At 45.1% G+C, this 27202-nt stretch overlaps 2 protein-coding genes across 3 annotated transcripts in view; both read right to left on the reverse strand.

Moving 5' to 3' along the window:
• The window catches only part of trabd (TraB domain containing), a 20247-nt gene extending 11594 nt beyond the window's left edge, over positions 1 to 8653 (reverse strand). For both annotated transcript variants that reach the window (XM_084453184.1, XM_084453183.1), the window contains exons 1-2: positions 8619 to 8653; positions 7118 to 7226 (exon numbers count right to left, since the gene is read on the reverse strand). In XM_084453184.1, the coding sequence (XP_084309310.1) occupies positions 7118 to 7141 (24 nt within the window). In that variant the 5' untranslated portion in view covers positions 7142 to 7226; positions 8619 to 8653. The remainder of the gene's footprint in view (positions 1 to 7117; positions 7227 to 8618) is intronic.
• A 2637-nt stretch (positions 8654 to 11290) lies between these two features.
• panx2 (pannexin 2) lies at positions 11291 to 20121 on the reverse strand (the record flags this gene model as incomplete). Its single annotated transcript, XM_084453025.1, has 6 exons — positions 11291 to 11610; positions 13499 to 13681; positions 15696 to 15834; positions 16869 to 17606; positions 17801 to 18177; positions 19893 to 20121. 6 exons carry the CDS (start codon positions 20119 to 20121, stop codon positions 11291 to 11293), a joined length of 1986 nt encoding a protein of 661 aa, XP_084309151.1.
• Positions 20122 to 27202: the final 7081 nt, after the last annotated feature.

Genomic DNA, 27202 nt, shown 5'->3' on the forward strand with positions numbered 1-27202 from the left:
ACCTGCCCTGCCCTGCTGCTGTAGCTGAGGCCTGCTTCCACCTGCCCTGCCCTGCCCTGCTGTAGCTGAGGCCTGCCTCCACCTGCCCCTGGCTTTCCTGGTCTGGCTAGGCTAGGTTAAGCTGAGCTGAGCTAAACTAGGTGTGTTGCAGCACTATGTTGCCTAAAGCTACTCTCGTGCTCGCTCTTCTTCTGGGATTATTTGTCAGACTGCACCTCGGCAAAGCTGATGGTCTGGCTCCCAGTGATGTCTTTGTTCACTCTGGGCATTCGGATGGTGGAACGTCTGGAGCGCTGACCCCATCGGATAGACTTTACCAAAAGCTGACGTTCTACGGCATAAAATGCGCTCTCCCGTATGCCCTTTTGACTCTTGACTCGCTAATATCGAAGGACTGGAGTGGCCCTGCCCCCCAATAAAGCAATTCGTCTAGAACCCATGTGAAAAAATCATCTTCCAGACTGTTAATACTGTTATTGCTTCTACTCTCTGGCAATGTTAACATTAACCCTGGTCCAGAGCGTTTTTCTGCTTCCTTGCAGCTTCTGCCAACTCCGTATGAGTTTAGCTGTAGGCAAGGGCTGGGTTTTCTGCATGTTAATGCTAGGAGTCTAGTGCCCAAATTAGATATTTTCAAGTCCTGGTTTTTAGTTGCTAAGCCTGATATTGTAGTAGTTTCTGGAACCTGGTTAAAACCGACCGTCACTGACAATGTTATTCACATTGATGGTTATAATGTTTTCAGAACTGACCGTTAGGGCAGAGCTGGTGGTGTTGCAATATACACTGCTGAGAATTTACAGTGTTCTGTCCTTCACTCGATTTCAATACCAAGGCAACTTGAGTTTCTAGCCGTCCAAATAACTAGAGCAAATGCTCCTCTCACTGTTATTGGCTGTTATCAAAGATGCAACCATAAGCCTTACTGAATTGCTGTCTAAGTTTTCTTCTGAAATCATCTTAATGGGTGATTTAAACTGGGACTGGCTGAGTGATAAATCTTCACAATTTAAGCAGGTTTGTGATTCTTTGAATTTAACTCAGCTTATTGAAAGCCCTACTAGAATAAACCCCGCCAAACCCAACAGCGACACCCTTATAGATGTCATTCTAACAAATGCAGTTCATAAATATGTGTCTGTTGGTGTTTTTCCTAATGATATCAGCGACCACTGCACCATTGCTTGTGTTAGGAGCACTAAGTTGCCCAAAGCCAAGGGCCTTATTGTGCTCAGGCGCTGCTTCAAACACTTTTCTGAGCAGGCTTTCCTACATGACCTGGCGGAAGTTAAATGGCACCTAACAGCGTTAATTCCATCTGTTGATGATGCTGTCCATTTCTTTACAGATCACTTTTTACTGATTATTAATAAGCATGTCCCCCTTAACAATTAAATCACTTCAGAACAAGAAGGTTTCTAGTCTTCCACAAAAACTGAAGGTCAGTGATGCTTTTATTTCTGACAAAAATGATATGTCTAATGCTTTTAATGCTCATTTCAAAAAGGCTGGTCACATTTTTGATGAGCAAAGTCAACATCTCTGCATGGTCGTACCCTGAGTCATAGTCAAGAGATGATCTCCTCCCCTGTTTTTGATTTTGCTCCCTTCTGGGTCTCTGAAGTCTTACACGGTTTGCAATCAATTGATCCTAAAAAGTCCGCCGGGCCTGACGGCCTGGACCCTTTCTTTTTGAAAATTGCAGCAGAGATTATAGCACAACCAGTTACTGACATTTATAATCTGTCCCTGTCCACTCATACGCTGCCAGTTGTGTGGAAGCAAGCTTTTGTATCGCCCCTCTTGAAAGCTGGTGATCCCACTGATTTGAATAACTATCGACCCATCTCAAATCTTTCTGTGTTATCAAAGATTCTTGAGTCCTTAGTTTCTGCTCAGCTAAAGCTTTTTCTAAATTCACACAACATCCTTAACCCTTTGCAATCTGGATTCAGATCAAATCACAGTACTGTGACTGCCAGTCTGAAAGTCCTAGATGATATTAAGGCTGCTTTGGATAGGAAATATTTTTGTGTTGCACTGTTTATTGACTTAACCAAAGCATTTGACACTGTAGATCATCACATTCTGTCTAATGTTTTGTCGGTGTCTTGTTTCGGACACAATGCCATTAGTTGGTTTCAGTTATTTAGCCGACCGTACTCAATGCGTCAGGTTGGGCGGTACCGTTTCTGACCCTGTCACCCTGGAGAAGGGAGTTCCACAGGGTTCTATTTTGGGGCCCTTGCTCTTTTTATTATATGTAAACAATATTTGTAATCAGATGCAATGTTCAACCTATCATATGTATGCTGATGACACTATTGTGTACTCGTGCTCCTTCTCTGGATATTGCCATTTCCAATCTAAAATTGGATTTTTTCACACTGCAGCATGCACTTATTGATTCCAAGCTGCTTCTGAATGGTATGAAAACCAAAGCGATGCTCTTTGCTCCTAAGTCTGTGTCCTCCTGCCTCTCCATTGACACCCTTGACGGTGTCTCTGTTGAGTTTGTTGACACATACAAATATCTGGGCTTTTGGCTGGACAGAAATCTAAACTTTAAACATCATATTGAAGCCCTAACTAAGAAACTGAAATTTACTCTTGGCTTCCTTTACAGACTTAAAGCTTGTTTTTCAACATCTTCTCGTAAAAGGTTTGTCTCTGGCTTATTCCTGTCCCAGCTTGATTATGGCGATACCATCTATAGATTTGCCTGTCCCACTGTTTTAGCCAAACTTGACCCACTCTACCATGCTGCACTTAGATATATATATAACGCACCTTATAGGACTCATCATTGCACACTGTATAGCCTAACTGGGTGGTCCTCACTTAATATGCGCAGGATGCAGCACTGGTTTATATTATTGTATAAGGCCATTTTAAGCAAGCTCCCTCTGTATAAATGTTCCAGTTTTGTACCAGTTTGTGACTCTTACAACCTCAGATCCAGTGCCTGGATACGGTTCCAGGTACCTGCTGTGCAGACAGGCTGGGAAAAGGAGCCTTTTTTATTCTGGTCCTTGGTCTTGGAATGACCTTCAGTCAAGCCTCAAACTGATGGCACTTATTCCTTTAGCCAGCTTTAAACTGAAATGATCAGAAGTCCTTACCACCAGCTGCTCATGTAGTAATATACCTTAATTAGGGGCCAGGCAGCGTAGCTGCCGGAACCCTATTGTATTTGCCTATATTATTATTATTATTCTCCATCTTCCACTGAAGTCTAACTTCCCGTGGACAAAAAATCACCAAAATTTGCACAAAGCTCCAGTCCTATACCCAAAGTCCTCAACCTGCATTGTAGGTCAATAAACCTGAAGGTGGCGCTACAGCAACAGTCTAAAGTTTAAAACTTTAAAAAAAATCATAACAAATCAGCCATAGGTGCTATCACTGTAAAACCACCACGTGAATGTAGTCCCAAGTGAGACAAAACTTTCATACGCTTTGACCTTGCAGGAATTTTGATGTCCATCACTCTGATTTCTTCATAAACTGTAAAACCTATCAAACCTATCTCCTCCCACATTTTTTGTTCAATTGACACCAAAATCGATCTACTGTATCTTCAGACTGTCCTTACCAAAGGATCCTCACAGATTTTTGAAATATGAAAAATAGAGCCCACAGCACTTCAAAAAGTTTTACTGTTAACAGTTCTGTATACAGTTCCTATTAATTCTCGCCAAATCAATTTCTGATCATCCTCATAAAAAGTGACAACATTGGCCACATATTCAAGATGTAGTATGATTTTTTTCAGAATTCTATCTCAAAAATAGAATTTTTTAAAATATGTTTAATTCTGTCCTCTGAAACCAACACTTCATACAGAGAAAACTACGTTACCCACAATCCAACGCAAGCTCCACGAATCTGAGACATCGCTGTTGGCAACCCTACCCCACCCCCGCCGAGGATTACAATGACTAAATCGATTGATTGGCAACTGACTGAGTACACAGCTGCTGAAGTTAATGTTCAATTATGAAAAAAAAGCTAACAAAACCTGTAACCCACATTTTTCAATCAATTAACACTAAAGTTGCTACACTGGATCTTCAAACTGTCATTCACAAACTCATTGACCAGATTATTGAATTATCAAAATTGAGCTTACAATGCATCAAAATGTTTTACTTATTATTATTATTCTCCATCTTCCACTGAAGTCTAACTTCCTGTGGTCAAAAAATCACCAAAATTTGCACATAGCTCCAGTACTATACCCAAAGTCCTCAACCTGCATTGTAGGTCAATAAAGCTGAAGGTGGCGCTACAGCAACAGTCTAAAGTTTAAAACTTTAAAAAATCATAACAAATCAGCCATAGGTGCCATCACTGTAAAACCACCACGTGAATGTAGTCCCAAGTGAGACAAAACTTTCATACACTCTGACCTTGCAGGAATTTTGATTATTATTATTATTCTCCATCTTCCACTGAAGTCTAACTTCCCGTGGACAAAAAATCACCAAAATTTGCACATAGCTCCAGTACTATACCCAAAGTCCTCAACCTGCATTGTAGGTCAATAAACCTGAAGGTGGCGCTACAGCAACAGTCTAAAGTTTAAAACTTTAAAAAATCATAACAAATCAGCCATAGGTGCTATCACTGTAAAACCACCACATGAATGTAGGCCCAAGTGAGACAAAACTTTCATACGCTTTGACCTTGCAGGAATTTTGAAGTCCATCACTCTGATTTCTTCATAAACTGTAAAACCTATCAAACCTATCTCCTCCCACATTTTTAGTTCAATTGATACCAAAATTGATCTACTGTATCTTCAGACTGTCCTTACCAAACGATCCTCACAGATTTTTGAAATATGAAAAATTGAGCCCACAGCACATCAAAAAGTTTTACTGTTAACAGTTCTGTATATAGTTCCTATTAATTCTCGCCAAATCAATGTCTGATCATCCTCATAAAAAGTGACAACATTAGCCACATATCCAAGATGTAGTATGATTTTTTTTAAAGAATTTTATCTCAAAAATTGAATTTTTTAAAATATGTTTAATTCTGTACTCTGAAACCAACACTTCATACAGAGAAAACTACGTTACCCATAATCCAACGCAAGCTCCACGAATCGGAGACATCGCTGTTGGCAACCCTACCCAACCCCCGCCGAGGATTACAATGACTAAATCGATTGATTGGCAACTGACTGAGTACACAGCTGCTGAAGTTAATGTTCAATCATGAAGAAAAGCAAACAAAACCTGTAAAAATTAATAAACATATCTCATCCAACATTTTTCAATCAATTAACACCAAACTTGCTACACTGGATCTTCAGACTGTAATTCACAAACTCATTGACCATTGTTGAATTATCAAAATCGAGCTTACAACGCATCAAAATGTTTTACAAATGTTTTACGATACGAATGTACAAAATGAACATTGGAATGTCAACTTTCTTGTTGTCCTATTCTCTCGCTTATTGCTCCTAAACTTGTCGGAAATTGCCTGGCCCCGCCTCATCGCTGCGAAGCAGCTTTAATTTATTATTGTTCCCACGTGCTCTATGCCTTTTGTATATTAAGTTGTATTGTTCTGTGTCCTTGTGTCTTTCAATGTGAAACTTTGCTGCCTTCTTGGCCAGGTAAGTATTGTAAAAGAGATTTTATCTCAATGCTTTTTATCTGGTTAAATAAATAAAAAAATAATAAAAAAGTTATTTTCTTTGTAACACAATTTAATGAAAGCTAGCTAGTGTCATCATTGTCTCTCCACTTGTTTGTAAATCTAGTCAGCTAGCTAGCTATGATAGCTAGCTAGCTGAAATGCACATTAGCCTTCATGAAAAACATGTTACAAAAAACGACAGTTTTTCTGATTGATAGGCTAAATTTAAGGTAATCTGCTTTCCTGTCATGGGAGTGGGACTAGAGTTGAACTTATTGAGTATGATAGTGAGTGTCTGAGTGAGTGTTATAAAGTGATGTGTGTCATGCAACTATTTACAGTATGAAAATAAATCAGAACTTTCAAATGTAAGAGAGCAGCCAGAGACATTTCAATCTCAAGACATGACAAATGTGGAGCATTCCTGTGATGTGTGTGCTGTGGAGGCTGGGGAGCCAGTGTGAGTAAAACATGACGGTAGGTGCTTATCCAGTCAAGTTTATTGAAACCATTTTAATTATTGTGATTCCTGTAGTGGGTGGAAATATGCAGTTTACAAAAAAGTTTAATTCTTAACAATATAGCTTGTAGGTATAACTTGTGCTTTGGGAACGTGTGTTTTGCTTCTTAAAATGCACGCACGCAAAAAAACAAAAACAAAACGTAACTGCCACCCTGGCATATCTCTGTCCCCCCCTTGTGCCACCCCAAAAAGGTCTAGAATCGCCACTGTTTCAATGACCCATGTCTATTTTCAAGCAAGGCCTTTTTTTTCTTCTCAAATTCACAAACTTTCAAGGATTTCAAAGCCCAGTGGGAGCTCTGTGCTCATTAATCTGTGCTCAATGTGTGATCAAATTACACAGCTGTATCACTCAAATGAGACTGCAAAGGAACCTTGCATGCCCCTTCACTATCTGAAGACCACAGCTGTCATAAGCACTTTACCAGCTACACACACCCCAGTGAACCCCCTCAGCACCCACACATCCATGCAGCTACACACACCCCAGTGAACCCCCTCAGCACCCACACATCCATGCTCAGCACACACACCCCAGTGAACCCCCTCAGCACCCATACACCCATGCAGCTACACACACCCCAGTGAACCCCCTCAGCACCCACACATCCATGCTCAGCTACACACACCCCAGTGAACCCCCTCAGCACCCATACACCCATGCAGCTACACACACCCCAGTGAACCCCCTCAGCACCCACACATCCATGCTCAGCACACACACCCCAGTGAACCCCCTCAGCACCCACACATCCATGCTCAGCACACACACCCCAGTGAACCCCCTCAGCACCCACACATCCATGCTCAGCACACACACCCCAGTGAACCCCCTCAGCACCCACACATCCATGCTCAGCAACCACACATCCATGCTCAGCAACCACACATCCATGCTCAGCACCCATACATCCATGCTCAGCACACACAGCGACCTACCTCAGAGTTGTTGTCCTGATCCATGATGGGCTGAGAGGAAGCTAGAGCTCGGTTGTGGGTTGTGTTGTATCAGCTCTCACTTCACCAGCTATTCCAGTGAAAATCAACCCTGAGTAAACAAAAGAGTCATTACTTGGTCTTATACACAGCAGTCATGTAGAGTGTTGATCCTTGTAGATCCTGTATTAGCTTGCTTGTTATAGGATTGATGTGTTGTTAGTATAACGACACATACACGACTGTACTATTACTAACAAGCACAGTCGACTGATCCCAGATCAGCTGGAAAGCCAACGTGCCACATTGCTGACGTTGCCTATCCGTCCTGTTGACCACGTTAGGAAACATGTGCTCCCTACGTGACAAAGACAGAAGTTAAGTAAACATGAGATAAGCGAGCTGGAACAGAGCCAGGTATCTTTACAAACACGGTCAACTTCATTGAAGTGACTAGATAGTTAACATGAGCTGGTTATTAATAATGACATGAGCTGGTTATTAATAATGACATGAGCTGGTTATTAATAATGACATTAGCTGGTTATTAATAATGACATTAGCTGGTTATTAATAATGACATTAGCTGGTTATTAATAATGACATTAGCTGCTTATTAATAATGACATTAGCTGCTTATTAATAATGACATTAATGTACCGCACTGTTCAGCCTGCTATCCAACACATAGCTGGGTAAGATAGCAACCAACACGTCACCTTGACAGCTGGGAAACATCCCTAGCTACCTAGCTAGCATGGTAACTATCCTCAGCTAGCATGCTAGCCATGGCCTGGGTGGATACTAGCTACCTAGCTAGCATGGTAACTATCCTCAGCTAGCATGCTAGCCATGGCCTGGGTGGATACTAGCTACCTAGCTAGCATGGTCACTATCTCCAGCTAGCATGCTAGCCATGGCCTGGGTGGATACTAGCTACCTAGCTAGCATGGTAACTATCTCAGCTAGCATGGTCACTATCCTCAGCTAGCATGCTAGCCATGGCCTGGGTGGATACTAGCTACCTAGCTAGCATGGTCACTATCTCCAGCTAGCATGCTAGCCATGGCCTGGGTGGATACTAGCTAGCATGGTCACTATCTCCAGCTAGCATGCTAGCCATGGCCTGGTTGGATACTAGCTAGCATGGTCACTATCCTCAGCTAGCATGCTAGCATGGCCTGGGTGGATACTAGCTAGCATGGTCACTATCTCAGCTAGCATGCTAGCCATGGCCTGGTTGGATACTAGCTAGCATGGTCACTATCTCAGCTAGCATGCTAGCCATGGCCTGGTTGGATACTAGCTAGCATGGTCACTATCTCAGCTAGCATGCTAGCCATGGCCTGGGTGGATACTAGCTAGTGTACACTAACACAAGACAAGCACTTGTACACTCAACACATCGCTCACTCTCTAATAGTGATCCTTTACTCATCAGATGGAGACTCTGAATCAAACCAAGGAAACTTTGGACGCAAGAAGCTGCAGAAATCAAACCAACCTGTTCGCTCAGTTTCCCCACAGCATCATGAGCCCTCTGGTACCTGTAGTCCACACGGGAACCACGGGAACCATGGGAAGTGTAGTCATTTTGAGGTTTGCAGGTGGTCAATGAATCATATTTTTGTGCAAAACACGTTTATTACTCATTAACTACATGTTACAGCCACAACCTTTACCTTTATCATAACAATTCATGTCACAATTTGTGAATGAAAAGTAAGCCGAGTAGAGCAATGTTACCTACAGATATGACATGCTCACACAGACACGCTTGTGCTACAAGTCTTATCTAAAGTGCTTTTTAATGCAAGGGTGTGCTTTAATAGCCTATTAAGAGAATAGTGAGTCAACCAGATGTCATGATAATGAAGTATGTATTCAGAGATGGTTGGTAGGTTGATAGTAACAATAGTAGACTATAGCCTACTTATCTTCTATCACAGGCTAGCTAGAGAGGTAGGCTACATTTTGGGCATAGCTCATCCAAAACCTCTTGTTGGCAAACCAACTGATCAAAATCAGTTAATTTTTTTCAATACACACTCAAAATGTCTGACTTCCCTCCCAAAAATATCAAGCTAAATACCAACCCTGGTCTCATTCCTTCTGAAAGGCGTACTCACAGAATCAACCAATAGCTGATCTACTAACTACAACATCTACCAACACTAACTAACACTGGTAGACAAAACCTATCCTATAGACTCTCCACCAGTAATTAAGCCCCAGCCAGTTGTTATTGAACATTACTGGTGCCATGATGACATCCACTGTGACAGCTCATCTGATCACATTGACAACCTGAGTCTTCAGGATAAATAAGGACCTGCTCTCTGGTGATCATTCTCAAACTGATGATCACTTCAGCTATCCTGGCCCATGGTGAAATGTGTGTATTTTATACAGTATGTTCAACACAATAACACTGGGATGCAGTGAATATTCAGTACGATATTATACTGTTTGAGATGGAGAACATGTCATAAGCGCATACATTATCGACATATTTTGTGATCTTGTGCATATAATCTCAGTGCAGATTCTGACAGATGTATTATTGCACACGCTTCCTGTTTTACTACTGTAAAGGGACAATTAGCCTAAGTGTCAATCACTTTATTCTTTTTTCATTTCTAGTCATTGATGTCGTAGTGAGGGAGAGAAAGGTGTGCTTTGCAGAAATGTGAGTGAAATACTTCCTACAGTGTGTTTATTCAACAATACCCTCACTTTTAACGTTTACTGGCCTTCTTCAAACTGTTGTGATGACATTCCTGTTCGATGTTTCAGACAACTTGACATATCACAGCTGCCCAATTACAGCCTGTTAAATCAGACCCCACTGGAAGGTAACTGGTTTGCATACAGTCATGTTTAGGGATGAAACGGTTACCGGTTTCACGGTAAACCACGGTGAAAATTCCAGACGATTAGTATAACCGTTTCAAAATTAATTATCATTAAAACCGTGTTCGATTACCGTGCTTTGAATAACCAGGGTAAATCGGCTACCATAGACATACAGTCCGACGTCATTCCCAGTTCCGACTTCAGAGGAAATGATACGCTTACGCACCCACATCCAAAAAGACCCAATACCTCACTGCAGCCCTTCCATATTACATAGCAAAGGACATGATGCCCTTTCAACCGTTGAGAGGCCTGGCTTTCCCTGTAATTTGTGGGGTTTTAAAAAAAATAAAAGTTGTTGAAAGGATTCAAGACTGTCTATCAGTACTTATTGAACATTTTCAGCATTTTTTTTTTTAAATACCGTGATAATACCGATAACCGCGGGAATAATCGTGGTATGACATTTTCATACAGTTACATCCCTAGTCATGTTGTTGATGAATGAAAGTGAATATCTACTGTTCAATCAGAACCTCTATCTTCCTCATCATTCAGCTTGAACCCCAACCATTCCAGAATGGTCCATGGTGTATGGTCCAAGTAGTGATGGCCAGAAACACTGTTCTGTGAAACTCCATTGTAATTGGTCCTTGTAGCTAGAACCATGAGAGATTGGTTCCTAAATAATTGGGTCCATCTCCCAGCTGTGTACTAACTCTACCCTTGTATATATTGCCAAATTGAACCTGTATAGTTCAAACGCTCTGAAGACAGCTCTATGCCGAACGCCTAAGCGTTTTTCTCATGTGATGTGGGCCAAATACATTTTCGTATTTTGGTCCTCCTTTACTGGAAATTGAGATGTGCTACCTTTCCAGACTTCTGGTAACATGTTCCAGAATATAGTCCAGGAGATAACAATTGAGAAAATGGGCAAACTTGCATAATTTCTTGGACTGAAAAAAAATTGCTTTTCCTGTTGGTAGCCTGGAACGTCCTTTGTTTAGTTGGGTGGAGTGTACTGTACCTAAAATGTGAAGAAGAAATGCCAGCCAACTCAACAATGAAAGAGATTTAGACTGTTAAATCAAACGTCCCACCATGAATGTAACTGAGGATTTGTGAAGCTGGATCAAAAGCTCTGTAGTTTGTATAGTCTGCCATTTAACTGGAGCTTAGCTACTGGCCTTATAAACAACATCTCCATGGCGGTCCCGTCCGTTCCCGTCTTGCCCAGTCCCTTCGCTGAGGGAGAGAGGGTGTGAGAAGAGGGAGAGGGATGAGTCTCCCCCGGGAGTGGCTGGTGTCAGGGTCTCCTCAGCACTCCCCAGCGGTGATCAGCTCCCCGGGTCTCTCTGACAGCCTGTCCCTCCTCCCCGCCTCCTCCTCCTCTTCCTCAAACAGGGTGTGGTGCATGGTGAGGAGCTGGTGGGCGGAGGTCCTGGTGAAGGGCTCTGGGAGGGCGTCAGGGCCCTCTGGCTGGGGAAGGAGGTCTGCCGGGAGGGGGTTGGAGCTGGGGCTCAGCGCATCACCTGAGGAGGGGGCGTTGGGACTGACGCCGTTCAAAAAGGTGCTGGTTGGAAGGGTGACAGTGGAGAAGACCGTGTTGGTAGACTCTGGGGTGCCATCTTTCTTTTCTAACGTGGAGGAGAAGAAATAAACACAAACAAGAGAAAGTAACCAGCAGGTTTAAACAGTTTCACTTACAGTTGTTCTTACCTACATACAGTATAATACATACATACATATACATACATACATACATACATACATACATACATACATACATACACACACACACACATACATACATACATACATACATACATACATACATACATACACACATACATACATACATACATACATACATACATACATACATACATACATACATACATACATACATACATACACACATACATACATACATACATACATACATACACACATACATACATACATACATACATACATACATACATACATACATACATATACACATAAATACATACATACATACATACATACACACATAAATACATACATACATACATACATACATACATACACACATACATACATACATACATACATACACACATACATACATAAATAAATACATACATACATACATATACACATACATACATACATACATACACACATACATACATACATACATACATACACACATACATACATACATACATACATACATACATACATACATACATACATACAAACCTACATTCATACATACATACTTACATACATACATACATACATACATACATACATACATACATACATACATACATACATACATACATACAGGCTGTCTAGGTATATCTAGTAATACACATGTTAACATACAGACGTGCACACCTCTATAACACACGGAACGCTCAGGCACTGTTATACAGTCTGATGGCTGCTGGCACAAAGGAACGTCTGAACCGCTCCGTATTGCACCTGGGAGGGATGAGCCTGTGTCTGAAGGTGCTCCCCATCTGCCACAGATCGTCATAGAGGGGATGGGAGGGGTTGTCTAGGACAGACTTCAGTTTGTCCCTCATCCTCCTCTCCACCACAGTCTCCAGGCTGTCCAGTTGTTGCCCCACGACAGAGCCGGCCCTCCTCACCAGCTTGTTTGTCTCCCCAGTCTTGATGCTGCCTCCCCAGCAGGCGACAGCAAAGAACAGTGTGCTAGTTACGACAGACTGGTAGAACATCCTCAGCCTGCTACACACATCAAAGGACCTGAGCCTCCTGAGGAAGAACAGTCTGCTCTGTCCCTTCCTGTAGACGGCCTCAGTGTTGTCAGTCCAGTCCAGTTTGTTGTTCAGGTGCTCTCTCAGGAACTTGTATGAGTCCACCATCTCAGCCTCCTCCCCCTGGATGGTGATGAGGGTTGGAGGCCTCTTGTTCTTTCTGAAGTCCAACACCAGCTCCTTGGTCTGGCTGATGTTGAGTTGGAGTTGGTTCTCCTCAGACCATTCAACGAATCTCCTGATCACATCCCTGTACTCCTCCTCATCGTCTGCCCTGATGCAGCCCACAATGGAGGAGCCGTCCGAGAACTTCTGGAGGTGACACACCCAGAGTTGTGGCTGAAGTCAGAGGTGTAGAGGGTGAACAGGAAAGGAGACAGGACTGTTCCTTGGGGGGCACGCGTGTTGCTAATCACCACGTGGGACAGGCAGCCCTGCAGACGGACATACTGAGGCCTGCCAGTGAGGTAGTCAGTGATCCAGGCCAGCGAGTCGTGGTCTACCTGCATGGCTGGAAGCTTCTCCACGGGCTGAAGGGGAAGGATGGTGTTGAAAGCTCTGGAGAGGTCAAAGAACATGACTCTCACTGAGCTTCCTGGCCCCTCCAGGTGTGAGTAGGCTCTGTGGAGCAGGTAGACGATGGCGTCGTCCACGCCGATTCGGGCTTGGTACGCAAACTGCAGGGAATCAAGATAACCAGGGATAGGATAAGACCTGGTTTCCAGTCTGAGACAGGAAATGGAAGGCTTACCTGTGATGGAGGCAGACACGTGGACGATGGTGTGTGTGCCTTCGATGAACATCGTCTCCAGGGGGTGGTCAGGGGGAAGGGGCTCGGTGATGGTCTCCACCTTGGGCTTCCGGATGGTCAGCATGTAGGGGTGCACATCCAGGGAGAAGTTACGGGTGTGCTTCTTCTCCATCCCAATGAGCTCTGCACATTTGAGACAGAACATGTTAGCAATGCTATGAAAGCAAATAACAGCTAGAAAGGGTGCTCAGAGAGCACAGGGCTCCGCCCATTAATGCATTTTGTTGGTGTAATCGAATTGAAATGTTTAAACTCACTTGTCAGTATAAATATAGCACACTTGCACCATTGAAGAGTGAGCTTTTTAGTGGTTGTGATCGTGGTTTTTATTAGAGGTGGTCATGTATCAACACAACTGAACATACTTGTGTAATTGTGTAATTTTTTCAATCAGCCATTATAGACAATAACAGAGGACATGAGTTACAAAACTATATACAGAAATTAAGTCCAGTGTTCATTCCTCTGGGGGGTAAAAAGGACGGGCACTAGCCCAGTGTCCATGCCTCTGGGAGGGGTAGAGGGGCAGTAGCCCAGTGTCCATGTCTCTGGGAGGGGTAGAGGGGCACTAGCCCAGTGTCCATGTCTCTGGGAGGGGTAGAGGGGCACTAGCCCAGTGTCCATGTCTCTGGGAGGGATAGAGGGGCACTAGCTCAGTGTACATGCCTCTGGGAGGGGTAGAGGGGCACTAGCTACCCCTATGCTACACCCCTCCACCGAGTTTCGTGAAAATCGTTCTGGTAGTTTTTGTGTAATCCTCAGATATTATTTTGTTTTACATGCATAGAAACATAAGACAATATTGGACGTAAACAGAAAAAAAAGTTGATATCAAAAGCTGAACACAGGAACCGAACCCGGGTCTTCACATTGCTAGAATGTTATGTTACCGCTCGGCCACCAACGATACAGTAAATATGCAGGAGAAGTAGACATAAAGGGAAGGAAGCCGGTCCAAGGATGGAAAATCTTGTGTTCTTTTCATTCGTGTATCCAACCAATGATTCTGATCCGCACCAAAATGTAATGTGTTCTAACATTATGCCCATGGCATAAGGCCCATGCTACACCCCTCCACCAAGTTACATGAAAATTGCTCTGGTAGTTTTTGTATAATCCTGCTATGTGACGTGACGAATGAACGGACAAACAAAATAAATAAAACACACGGTCGGAAATATACCCTTCACCAGCTGGGCGGAGCCAATGAAAATAAAATTACTGTACAAGAGTGTTGAGATAAAAATAAAAAATAAAACTCTGCCCCTACTAGTACTTCTGCTGGATACATTGCATACATACACACATGCCATTACAAAAAGCTTGGTACCAAAAGAAAGCTAACACCTGTGGGGTGGCTGCAGAAGTGTCAGAATCAAAATAGATGGTACTGTGTCAGAGCAAATAGAGCTAGAACATTGTCAAAAATATAAAATTCTATGTCCGCCTAAAAAAAACCTTTTTGTAAATTGAAAATGAGCTTGGAAACATGTGATAGGAGCCCAAATAAAGTAAGAATCATTACTCCAATTTATGACCAGTACCTGTGCCAAGGTAGATAAATGGAATGTGAGCCATGCAGTGCAACTCTGGAAAGCTTTTAGTACAGGTATGTCTAGGCCTAGGATCACCAAATTAGGCCATTTGGATCAGGAGGTTAAACGAAAAGAAAAGAAAATGATCTAGTTAGCATTCAGGGACATGGTGTGCTGCTTAAAAGAAGTGCCTGTAGGGCTTCCCAACCTAAAAGAGCAGAAATATGACTGAAAAGGGAGGGTAATGACTCCGAATCCTTTCATGGGATACAATATTTAATGTAAAACAGTGCTGAAGGGAAGTTGCTCTTTCAACAGAAAGCTGAACACCCCACCACACCCTGAGCAGAATTGTGAGGTTTAATGAGGTAAGAAATTGGTTAATATGTTGTTATCATTGTTTCTATACTGTCAGTCACGGCAGAAATGTCACATTGGGACCAGGGGACAGGGACTCCGGCTGCGGGGACAGATGGAGAATAAATGAACGGCTTCAAAGCTGTTTCAGTTCAAGAACCACTTTTATAAGCAGCACCACTAAACGCCTTACTATCCACACTCCAGTATCCACAGCAGTGTAAATAACCATCTCTGGTCTGTACCTTTAGCAGTGGGAGGGTGTTGAGTGCTCTTGCTGTCCAGCAGTGGTGCGATCAAGCCATCGGCCACCGTCTTCCTCCTCAGCGGTTTGGGTTTGTCAGGCTTGGTGTTGTGCTCAAGGCGCGTCATCGTCTGGGGTTCCTTCACGTTAGAAGAGACTAAATGAATATACAGCACTCCCAAGTACAGTTAGATTGAAATATACCGTTGTTTAACATTGTGAGTAAAGCATTACAGTCGATTATACAAGAGTTGTCTGTCTTTAGCAGCCTCTAATTGAGCAGCTCTCTGGCTCGTTTCCCAGAGGGCCTCTTCAAATGAAGCTCTCCAGTCCTCTCAATGAATGTTGATATGAAATGCTGTGCAGCTCTGCTGAATACTCCCTTAGATAAGTGCTCTAGTCATTAAGCACTACATGTACAGTACTCAGATTAAACTTAAAATCCTAAATTAAATCATATCATTTCATTTGTGTTGGTAAAGTGGGGTTTAAATGGGATTTCCTCTCAGTGATACTAAGAAATGATATAGAATACTTGCAGTTCTCTGGTGAGCTGTATTGAGACGCTTCTGTAAACGGTTGGGGGAACTTACCTTGAAGGGTTGGGGGACAGGGTTAGAACCTATGTAGCTTGAAGGATTTAGAACCTACTGTATGTACCTTGAAGGGTTGGGGGACAGGGTTAGAACCTATGTACCTTGAAGGATTTAGAACCTAGGGGTTTAGAACCTCCTGTATGTACCTTGAAGGGTTGGGGGACAGGGTTAGAACCTATGTACCTTGAAGGATTTAGAACCTAGGGGTTTAGAACCTACTGTATGTACCTTGAAGGGTTGGGGGACAGGGTTAGAACCTATGTACCTTGAAGGATTTAGAACCTAGGGGTTTAGAACCTACTGTATGTACCTTGAAGTGTTGGGGGACGGGGTTAGAACCTATGTACCTTGAAGGATTTAGAACCTAGGGGTTTAGAACCTTATGTATGTACCTTGAAGGGTTGGGGGACGGGGTTAGAACCTATGAACCTTAAAGGATTTAGAACCTACTGTATGTACCTTGAAGGGTTGGGGGACAGGGTTAGAACCTATGTACCTTGAAGGATTTAGAACCTAGGGGTTTAGAACCTACTGTATGTACCTTGAAGTGTTGGGGGACGGGGTTAGAACCGACGTACCTTGAAGGGTTGAGGGAGGGGATTGGAAGATGGGATCCACTTCATCTTCTTGCGTGGACGTTTGATGACCAGGGGCTCTCCACCCAGCTGTCCCATCCCCAGGACCGATGGGTCCATGCCGGGGTCAAGGGTCTGTATCCCAGAATCCCTCATGGTGGGTGTGGAGTCATGGTTGGACTGGGCCAGCGCCGCCAGCAGCTGCCGCACCACGTTATCGTACATCAGGTCGCTCTCATTGGTGATGAAGTCCAGACGGTTCAGAGACTTGATGTGATCTCGGTTCTCGTTGCAGAACATGGCCAGGATGTTGATGTCGCAGAACTGCGACTTCTGCCAGCGCCGGCGGGTTTTGATCCCCACCTTGTGCAGCTTGTCGAACACAAAGTTGGACTTGCGCACCACGAACAGATGCAGCAGGTTGATGAGGATGATGAGGTTCATGGTGCACAGCAGGGAGATGTCCACCGCCGCCATGATACGCTGCAGCTGCACGGCCGGGAGTTTACAGTTCACGCTCAGCCGGAGTTCGGGGATGCTGCTGGTGTCCGGGGGTTCTCCCAGAGCGCAGGTGAACTCGTTCTGCCGCTGGCGGTAGTAGTAGGCGCTGAGGTAGGAGATGGGGATGGAGCTGAGGCAGATGATGGCCAGGTGACGACCCAGGTACAGCTTGGCCAGGAAGTTGCTCTCGCCGCGCCTTTCCAGATACTTCTCAAACAGGTTCTGCTCCGGGCTCTTCTCCTTCAGATACAAATTGAGTCAAATTTGATTCAAATCAAATCAAACTTTATTTATATAGCGCATTTCATACACAGAGGCAACGCAATGCACTTAATTGATTGAAAGTTAATTTTGTACATGCGTGGTACTGTATGAATAACAACACGATTACAACAAGAACACAAGATCAAGACAGGAAGTTAAAGAGCACGGACCTTCTCTGCATTCTCGATGATCTCACGCCGCTCTCTCTCTGTGATGCCCGGCCCCTTGGACTGGATCTGCTTCTCGATCTTCGGCGCCCGGCCCTCGGCCGCCCGGTGGTAGCAGTTGTCGATCTCGTGGAGCAGGAAGTTGAGTTCGGAGGTGAGGCGGGTGGAGGCCAGGAACTCCCAGGCCAGAACCGGGATGTACATGATGCCGGCGAAGGCCAGCAGGGCGTAGGGGAGGAACTTGTGCTCGAACAGTGAAGGTCGAAGGTCAGGGTCCACGCCAGGCAGGGCGTCGCGGAGCTCTGTCCAGCAGTAGCCACGAGCGTACAGGGCCTGGTCTCTGGTGAAGTTGTGGGGGGTGTAGCAGTAGATAGACTCCTCTGGTGGGAGAGATGGAGATGGTTACTCTTCATTAGACATCGTGAGGTAATTCTACTCTTACCAAGCCTAAATTTATAAACCTATTAAACCTAAATAAACCTTATAAACCTAAATTTAAGCTAAGTAATGACTGTCAGTAAGCCCCCATGTCATCGTGATTGAAGATAACGGACAAATAATTGTTTTCTTGTGAATGACGTGAATGGAAAATAGCTCAACCTAATTCTCCTCTTAACATCTGTAGCACTGTTCTAAAAGTTTATAATTCAATTGGCGAGACCATAATACTATTGATCTTGTTCGCTTGGTCAACGTATGTGCGATCCATGGATGTATTAGGTGAGATCCCTCTGATTCATTCATCCGTGTCACACAGAGGGCTGCAGCTGCGAGTACGGTCGACTCGGATACTCACACTGCTGACTAATGAGACACAGCCGTCTGCAGAGGACTCGAGCGGAAAGCTAGCTCTTCCTGTCGCACTGGTATTCCATCTCTCGTCCCTTTACTACAGGGAGCAGCAGAGCCATCAGAGGAGTGGTGGGCAGCGTCGGGGAGTTCAGGACCACAGCTGGCGCTGAGGTGCTCCTGTGACTCTCAGCTAATGGGTGTTGGACTGAGAGTCGGAACGATTGTCCTGACTGGTTGCAGTAGCGGACCGAGGTGCTGTCAGGCCGGGATGTCTCACCCCGGGGTGTCAGGGAGGACTTTTCATTACACGGTAGCCGATCCTACAGTTATCATTGATAAAACCATTGACTATCTGAGGGGCCTGTGATGATTACATTACAGTCATTTACATTACATTACATTACAGTCATTTAGCAGACGCTTTTATCCAAAGCGACTAACAATAATTGCATTTAACGTAGGAAGAGCCAATGTATTACTACTTGCCAGAACTCACAAGTGCATCTTCTTTCTAAAACAAGTGACTAAGAGCATAATCTAGTGCTGAAGGCAAAGTGCAAGAATCGCAATCTAAAGTACATTGCAATATAATATAATACAATAAGTGCTTAACGATGATCAGTGCCCCCTAAGTTTTGGGACTTTGACTACAGAAGTGAGAGATGACATGAGGAGATGGGTGGCCTCAGCCTGGCACAGTAGTTGGATGGAGCCAGCTGAGTTAGATGCCAGTCACAGCCGGTTCGGTGCTGCCATGCAGACAGACTGACTCAGCGCTCAGCTGACACCTCACTCCTACTCTCCCCGCTCCTCCTCCTCCTCCCATCCCCTCCCTCCTGTCGTCCTCCTCTCCTCTCTCCATCCACCCATCCTTCCATCTATCCCACCCGCCTGTTCTCCAGACCGAGCCAGTGTAATCTCACACTGATCTCACTCACTCACTCACTCACTCACACACACACGCACACACACACACACACACACACACGCACACACACACACACACACGCACGCACGCACACACACGCACGCACGCACGCACGCACACACACACACACACACACACACACACACACACACACACACACACACACACACACACATACAAAACATGACAGCACTGCACCTTCACTGTACCTCACTGGAGTCAGATTGAACAGGGATAATCTCCATTGTTTCATTTCAAAGGGGACTACACTTAATCTGTGTCCGGGGTCCTGAGTCCAGACCCATCGTGTCCACTAGCCTGTGTGGTTCAGAGCAGCAGGTAGAAGCCCTCTAGTCTCCCATCAGCACCACTGACCTGCAAAGTTCCGCGTGAAGACGAGCGTGACCAGCAGGATGGGGATGATGACGGTTCCTATGGTGACGACCCGGTCGAAGGGCAGCTCCAGTTTGAGCTGGACCATGAGCCCTGCCAGGGCCCCGCCCTTCTCATCCTGGGAGGAGCCAGGCAGGATGAGCTCCTTCAGCTTCTCCCCAGCGAGCAGAGCCGTGGCCATGTCCAAGTTCTGCTCTAGAATGTTCTGCATCCGGGATGAGAGTCGCCTGGGGAGGGCTGGGGAGAGACCTGCTGGGGAGGGCTGGGGAGAGACCTGCTGGTCCTGCCTCTAACACGCACGCACGCACACACACACACTCACACAGAGTCTCTCACACGCACACACACTCTCTCTCTCACACACACACACACACACACACTCTCTCACACACACATACACTCTCTCACACACACATGCACACAAACACACACACACTCACACACACATACACACAAACACACACACACTCACACACACACACTCATATGCACAAACACACACATTCACTCTCGTTCAAACACACTCTCACACAGAGAGTCGTGCTGCTGGATCCCGGTGGTTCCGTCCCAGAACCCCAAACCCAGAGTGGCGTCCCGGTTCTGCTGTCCCGGTTCTCCTGGGTGGAAGTTCTGAACGCGTCCTTTTACGTGTTCTGAACTCCCCCCTCACCGCAATAGGACATGGTGTTCAGGTGTCAACCCCTCGTTCTGGCGCTCTTAGCCTGCTGCATGCTGGGATTCGACTGTCCCCGTCCTGGTCCTCCTGCTCTGGGTCCACAGATCCTACTGTATCTCAGGGGAGAGGCGGTTCTTTGCGGTCCGTTGTGTGTGTGGATGTAGATGGATCTGTATGCTGGTGTGTCCACGGCCACAAGCTCCTCCCACCTGCAAGGGAAACACTGACCAGTCACTTTCAACATACTGCAGGGCTAGAGTCATGCATAACAGCATGGAGGGGAAAACCGCACTGCTTACGTTGAGTATAATGAGCCATTACCAACCGAACTGGATTGACACACTGATAAGAGGTTTTCTGCTGACTCTAGTCTATTTTTCCTGTTCTTAAACTATTCCCATCTCTAGGACACATATGGTCAGAATCTAGGAACAGAGGGAAGACCAGGTGCAAACAGTAAAAGCACTAGACACTGAGGCACGGATGTATAAGGGTGTAAGACTGAACTATGTATAGAATCCGTCCACACCGTGACTATAAAGATGGCACAAACTCAATGCTAGGTGGATCAAATACACTGGATCTAGTGTGTATCTGTGATTGACCCAGGATCCTGTCTGCTGTTGTACTCAATAAATATTGAGTCTGATCTACAATTCTGTTCCTTCCTCTCGGCCATTGAATCTTCAATACCAAACCTCCATCATTTATCACAAACTTAATTGACAGCACACAAATAAGCAGGAAGCCCTTACCCAACACTATATGTGCTCCACAACAGAATTCTACACCAGCCACACCACTTCACAAGGCTGTCCTTCATAGCGTTCTCCCATATCCCTCCATGCCACCTTAAACCTGCCTCCATGCCACCCTAAACCTGCCTCCATGCCACCTAAAACCTGCCTTCCTGCCACCTTAAACCTGCCTCCATGCCACCTTAAACCTGCCTCCATGCCACCTTAAACCTGCCTCCATGCCACCTTGGACCTGCCTCCATGCCACCTTAAACCTGCCTCCATGCCACCTTAAACCTGCCTCCATGCCACCTTAAACCTGCCTCCATGCCACCTTAAACCTGCCTCCATGCCACCTTAAACCTGCCTCCTTGCCACCTTAAACCTGCCTCCATGCCACCTTAAACCTGCCTCCATGCCACCTTAAACCTGCCTCCTTGCCACCTTAAACCTGCCTCCATGCCACCTTAAACCTGCCTCCATGCCACCTTAAACCTGCCTCCATGCCACCTTAAACCTGCCTCCATGGCCCCGTTGTGTGATCCTGGTCCCACAACTCAGTGTTCCTTTACGATCATGCAGGAGGACATCCTGATGAGGATAAAAACCTTTGAATTTACAAAAGCTTGTTTAGAATGCCTTTCTGTACCACAGGTGACTTCTGTTGGTTGTTCATTCCCAAATGTGGTAGAGAAATAGAGCGTGTGAATAACTGTGCTGGAGGGGGGTATTTACAGGAGTGTTATGGTAAAACCAGTCATCGGTATCTATAAACCAGTCATCGGTATCTATAAACCAGTCATCAGTATCAGCTCAGATAATGAGGTAGCCTGTCTGACTCAGAGCTCAGAACAGTGACCTTGGGTGCGTGTGTGTGAATGTGTGGATGGGTGTGTGTGGTTGTGTGTGTGTGTGGTTGTGTGTGTGTGTGTGTGTGTATGTGTGTGTGTGTGGGGGGGTGCAGATACCGTATAGGGCTGCAGCTGCATGCAAACTACAGGAAGGTTAAATGAATGTCCTTCTCAGGAGGAGAGTGAACGCACAGACCCCGCCCACCCCCTGCTCACACTCTCTCTCCCTCCCGGTCTCTCTTGTTATCTCCCCTCTCTCTTTGCTTATCTCTCTTTTGCATCTCTCTCTCTTTTATACACCCCATCTCTTGCCCTCTCTCTTCCTCTCTCTCTGTCTCCAACACACACACACACACTTTCTATCTCTCATTTCAATACCTGATGACACAAGTCTAAGAGAGAGAGAGAGGGAGAGAGAGAGAGGGAGAGAGAGAGGGAGAGAGAGGGAGAGAGAGGGAGAGAAGGAGAGAGATGGAGAGGAGAGGTAGAGAGGGAGAGAGATGGAGAGGAGAGGTAGAGAGGGAGAGAGATGGAGAGGAGAGGTAGAGAGGGAGAGAGATGGAGAGGAGAGGTAGAGAGGGAGAGAGATGGAGAGGAGAGGTAGAGAGAGAGAGAGATGGAGAGGAGAGGTAGAGAGGGAGAGAGATGGAGGGGAGAGGTAGAAGGGGAGAGAGATGGAGAGGAGAGGTAGAGAGAGAGAGATGGAGAGGAGAGGTAGAGAGAGAGAGAGAAGGAGGGGAGAGGTAGAGAGAGAGAGATGGAGAGGAGAGGTAGAGAGAGAGAGATGGGGAGGAGAGGTAGAGAGAGAGGGATGGAGAGGAGAGGTAGAGGGAGAGAGAAGGAGGGGAGAGGTAGAGAGAGAGAGATGGGGAGGAGAGGTAGAGAGAGAGAGAGATGGAGAGGAGAGGTAGAGGGAGAGAGAAGGAGGGGAGAGGTAGAGAGAGAGAGATGGGGAGGAGAGGTAGAGAGAGAGAGATGGGGAGGAGAGGTAGAGAGAGAGAGATGGGGAGGAGAGGTAGAGAGAGAGAGATGGGGAGGAGAGGTAGAGAGAGAGAGAGATGGGGAGGAGAGGTAGAGAGAGAGAGATGGGGAGGAGAGGTAGAGAGGGAGAGAGATGGAGAGGAGAGGTAGAGAGGGAGAGAGATGGAGAGGAGAGGTAGAGAGGGAGAGGGATGGAGAGGAGAGGTAGAGGGGGAGAGAGATGGAGAGGAGAGGTAGAAGGGGAGAGAGATGGAGAGGAGAGGTAGAGAGAGAGAGATGGAGAGGAGAGGTAGAAGGGGAGAGAGATGGAGAGGAGAGGTAGAGAGAGAGAGAGATGGAGAGGAGAGGTAGAGAGGGAGAGAGATGGAGAGGAGAGGTAGAGAGAGAGAGATGGAGAGGAGAGGTAGAGAGAGAGAGATGGAGAGGAGAGGTAGAAGGGGAGAGAGATGGAGGGGAGAGGTAGAGGGGGAGAGAGATGGAGAGGAGAGGTAGAAGGGGAGAGAGATGGAGGGGAGAGGTAGAGAGAGAGAGAGATGGAGAGGAGAGGTAGAGAGGGAGAGAGATGGAGAGGAGAGGTAGAGAGGGAGAGAGATGGAGAGGAGAGGTAGAGAGGGAGAGAGACGGAGAGGAGAGGTAGAGAGAGAGAGATGGAGGGAGAGGTAGAAGGGGAGAGGGCCATTGCTAATGATAGTAGCCCTGTAGTGCTAAAGCTCTCATCTGCATACTGGATCATCAGCAGTTTATTGATCAATAGAGTGGATTAGTCTCCCAGAGCCTCACTTCTCTGACCCCCAGCTCAGGCCTGGAAGGAAGGGGACAGTCTAAACTCTCCTCTGAGAAAAGCTCCTTCAGCAGGACACCAGCTCAGGCCTGGAAGGAAGGGGACAGTCTAAACTCTCCTCTGAGAAAAGGTCCTTCAGCAGGACACATGCCTCTTCCTCATCCAACATGTTTCACTGTTAAAACAGATAATAATTCTGATAACAATATACAACATCTCTGTCCGAAAGATCACACAACTCTAGCCACATGCAAATTGGAGGACACACTTTAGACCATATTATCAATTTAAAGGGACAGTACCACATTTCCACAAATCAGCTTTTGGCAATGGAGGTCCAATCCTCCAGGTTATGTCTCACAGTTGGAGAGGACTACAAGTGTTTAACAGGGGAAACCCATGTCAGTAGGACATCTGCCCTAATATACAAACCTTATATTTACTGACTGTGTAGTTTCCCTGATGGAGAGTCACAGATTAATCTACCATATGATTATCATAATTAAACGATTTCCTCTGAGGGATAAATAAAGTAGTCTATCTATCTATCTATCTATCTATCTATCTATCTATCTATCTATCTATCTATCTATCTATCTATCTATCTATCTATCTATCTATCTATCTATCTATCTATCTATCTATCTATCTATCTATCTATCTATCTATCCATCTATCTATCTATCTATCTATCTATCTATCTATCTATCTATCTATCTATCTATCTATCTATCTATCTATCTATCTATCATAATGACAAATTTCCGTAAAGTAACTGCAAGAAGTGATTATTTCTCAAGTAGCCAAACGCCGCGTGTCCTCAGACTTGTCCTTGGTAGCTCTGAGAACAAGAAGCTGGGTTTGAAATGAAGAAAACCCGCCGGTGCGAAACCACTTCTCGGAGCTACTCGCTCTCACAGCCTAACGAAGGAGACTGCAGAACACAAACTCAGAGAGACACGTCAACTGATTTGCTGTTACGAAACAGTGGTCCTATAAGATACGTAATATGAATGAATCTAAATGAAATGTAACACACCGCACTAGCTGTTCAAATAAAAGCTCCACCTCCTCGAGTCAAGGAAAGCATTTCAGCACTGGACAGCTCCCGTAGCCTAAATGAGAGGACAGGACGCTGACCGGCTAGTGTGTGTGTGTGTGTGTGCGTGTGGTGTGTGTGTGTGTGTGTGTGTGTGTGTGTGTGTGTGTGTGTGTGTGTGTGCGTGTGTGTGTGTGTGTGTGCGAGAGAGAGCGAGAGACAGAGAGAAAGCGGGGGTAGCCTACGAGTTTATCGGACTCTCGTCCCTGTTATATCCAATACCTCGGATACAGTCCACCTGCTCAGCCTCGGTGACGAGCAGGCTACAGGAAACCATCCATCCCTGACGCGAAACCTGTCGCCCAAACCCAAGAACACGCGCCAGGAAAAATACACACATTTTTTTTTTGATCCAGAGAGAGAAAATATAATGTACTTACAAGTCCTGAGCATCCCCGGCGCTGTAAGAGTTAATCTGCAGTGCGGGCGAGCCGCTACGGGCACACCGGTTTGTTCCGCCTCGGCCCCTCCCTCCCGGGGTTTGCCTTCTTCATCCTGAACCAAAGATGAGATAATAGCCTACGTTATGGTGCGTTCGTTTCTAACTGGGAGGTGGCAAATTGCGACTTGCTACTAGGAATGATTAAATAAAACACCTCATGAACTCGCACTTCCTCGTCGTAAATTCGGATGTTTCTCAGCCCCCAGTTGCTCGAATGCACTAGATATAACTAGGTAACTGTGATATAATGGTATATAGATATAACTAGGTAACTGTGATATAATGGTATATAGATATAACTAGGTAACTGTGATATAATGGTATATAGATATAACTAGGTAACTGTGATATAATGGTATATAGATATAACTAGGTAACTGTGATATAATGGTATATAGATATAACTAGGTGACTGTGATATAATGGTATATAGCTATAACTAGGTAACTGTGATATAATGGTATATAGATATAACTAGGTAACTGTGATATAATGGTATATAGATACAACTAGGTAACTGTGATATAATGGTATATAGATATAACTAGGTAACTGTGATATGATGGTATATAGATATAACTAGGTAACTGTGATATAATGGTATATAGATATAACTAGGTAACTGTGATATAATGGTATATATATATAACTAGGTAACTGTGATATAATGGTATATAGATATAACTAGGTAACTGTGATATAATGGTATATAGATATAACTAGGTAACTGTGATATAATGGTATATAGATATAACTAGGTAACTGTGATATAATGGTATATAGCTCGAATGCACACAGGTCGGAGTTAGGTATTTTCCCACTTGCGACTTGCCACCTCCGACCACAAACGAACGCACCATTAGACTTCAAGTGTAGCCTATCACCTCCCCGCGCTTTACCGAACTGAAACCACACCGAGTCTGACTCGAGCATCATTTATGAGGAAATAAGCCAGTAGGCTACCGCACGTGATTGGTTAGACAATTAGCAACGACCATTAGTAAAGGAACTAGGATACCGACCATTAGTAAAGGAACTAGGATAACGACCATTAGTAAAGGAACTAGGATACCGACCATTAGTAAAGGAACTAGGATACCGACCATTAGTAAAGGAACTAGGATACCGACCATTAGTAAAGGAACTAGGATACCGACCATTAGTAAAGGAACTAGGATACCGACCATTAGTAAAGGAACTAGGATACCGACCATTAGTAAAGGAACTAGGATACCTTTTCATTCAGGATAGAACACGTTATCGGCTCAGGGCACGATGGGACTTGTGTTTTCGCTCAGTCCATATAATCAACATTGTCTTCCAGTCTCATCATTTTGGGCAGGTCTGTAAACAGCGTCCGCGGGAGCATAAACAAACAAACAATCAACAGACTGACCGGGCTGTTGGTCTCGTGCTCCACACATCACCACATGTGAGCCAGGCGGGTTATTCTATTCTCAAGTTAAATTTGGTTTGCTTTAAAAGCTGTCCACGTCACATGTTAGTGGAAGGATAAGCATCCCAGCAAACACGCAACGTCAGGGAGACGTTCAGATCACGTCTTAATAACGTCCGTCGGTCCTGAACCCCGTGTGTTCGTCTGCTGGACCCCTCAATATTCACACGTCTGGCTTGGACCCCTCTAAGACGTCTGTGGACGTGCAGAACGGGTCCAATATCTGAACATCAATAAAAACATTCATTCTGGCTCCTAATTGGATGTCT

Source organism: Borostomias antarcticus (genome assembly GCF_949987555.1).
Source record: "Borostomias antarcticus genome assembly, chromosome: 18".
Classification (NCBI taxonomy): Eukaryota; Metazoa; Chordata; class Actinopteri; order Stomiiformes; family Stomiidae; genus Borostomias; species Borostomias antarcticus.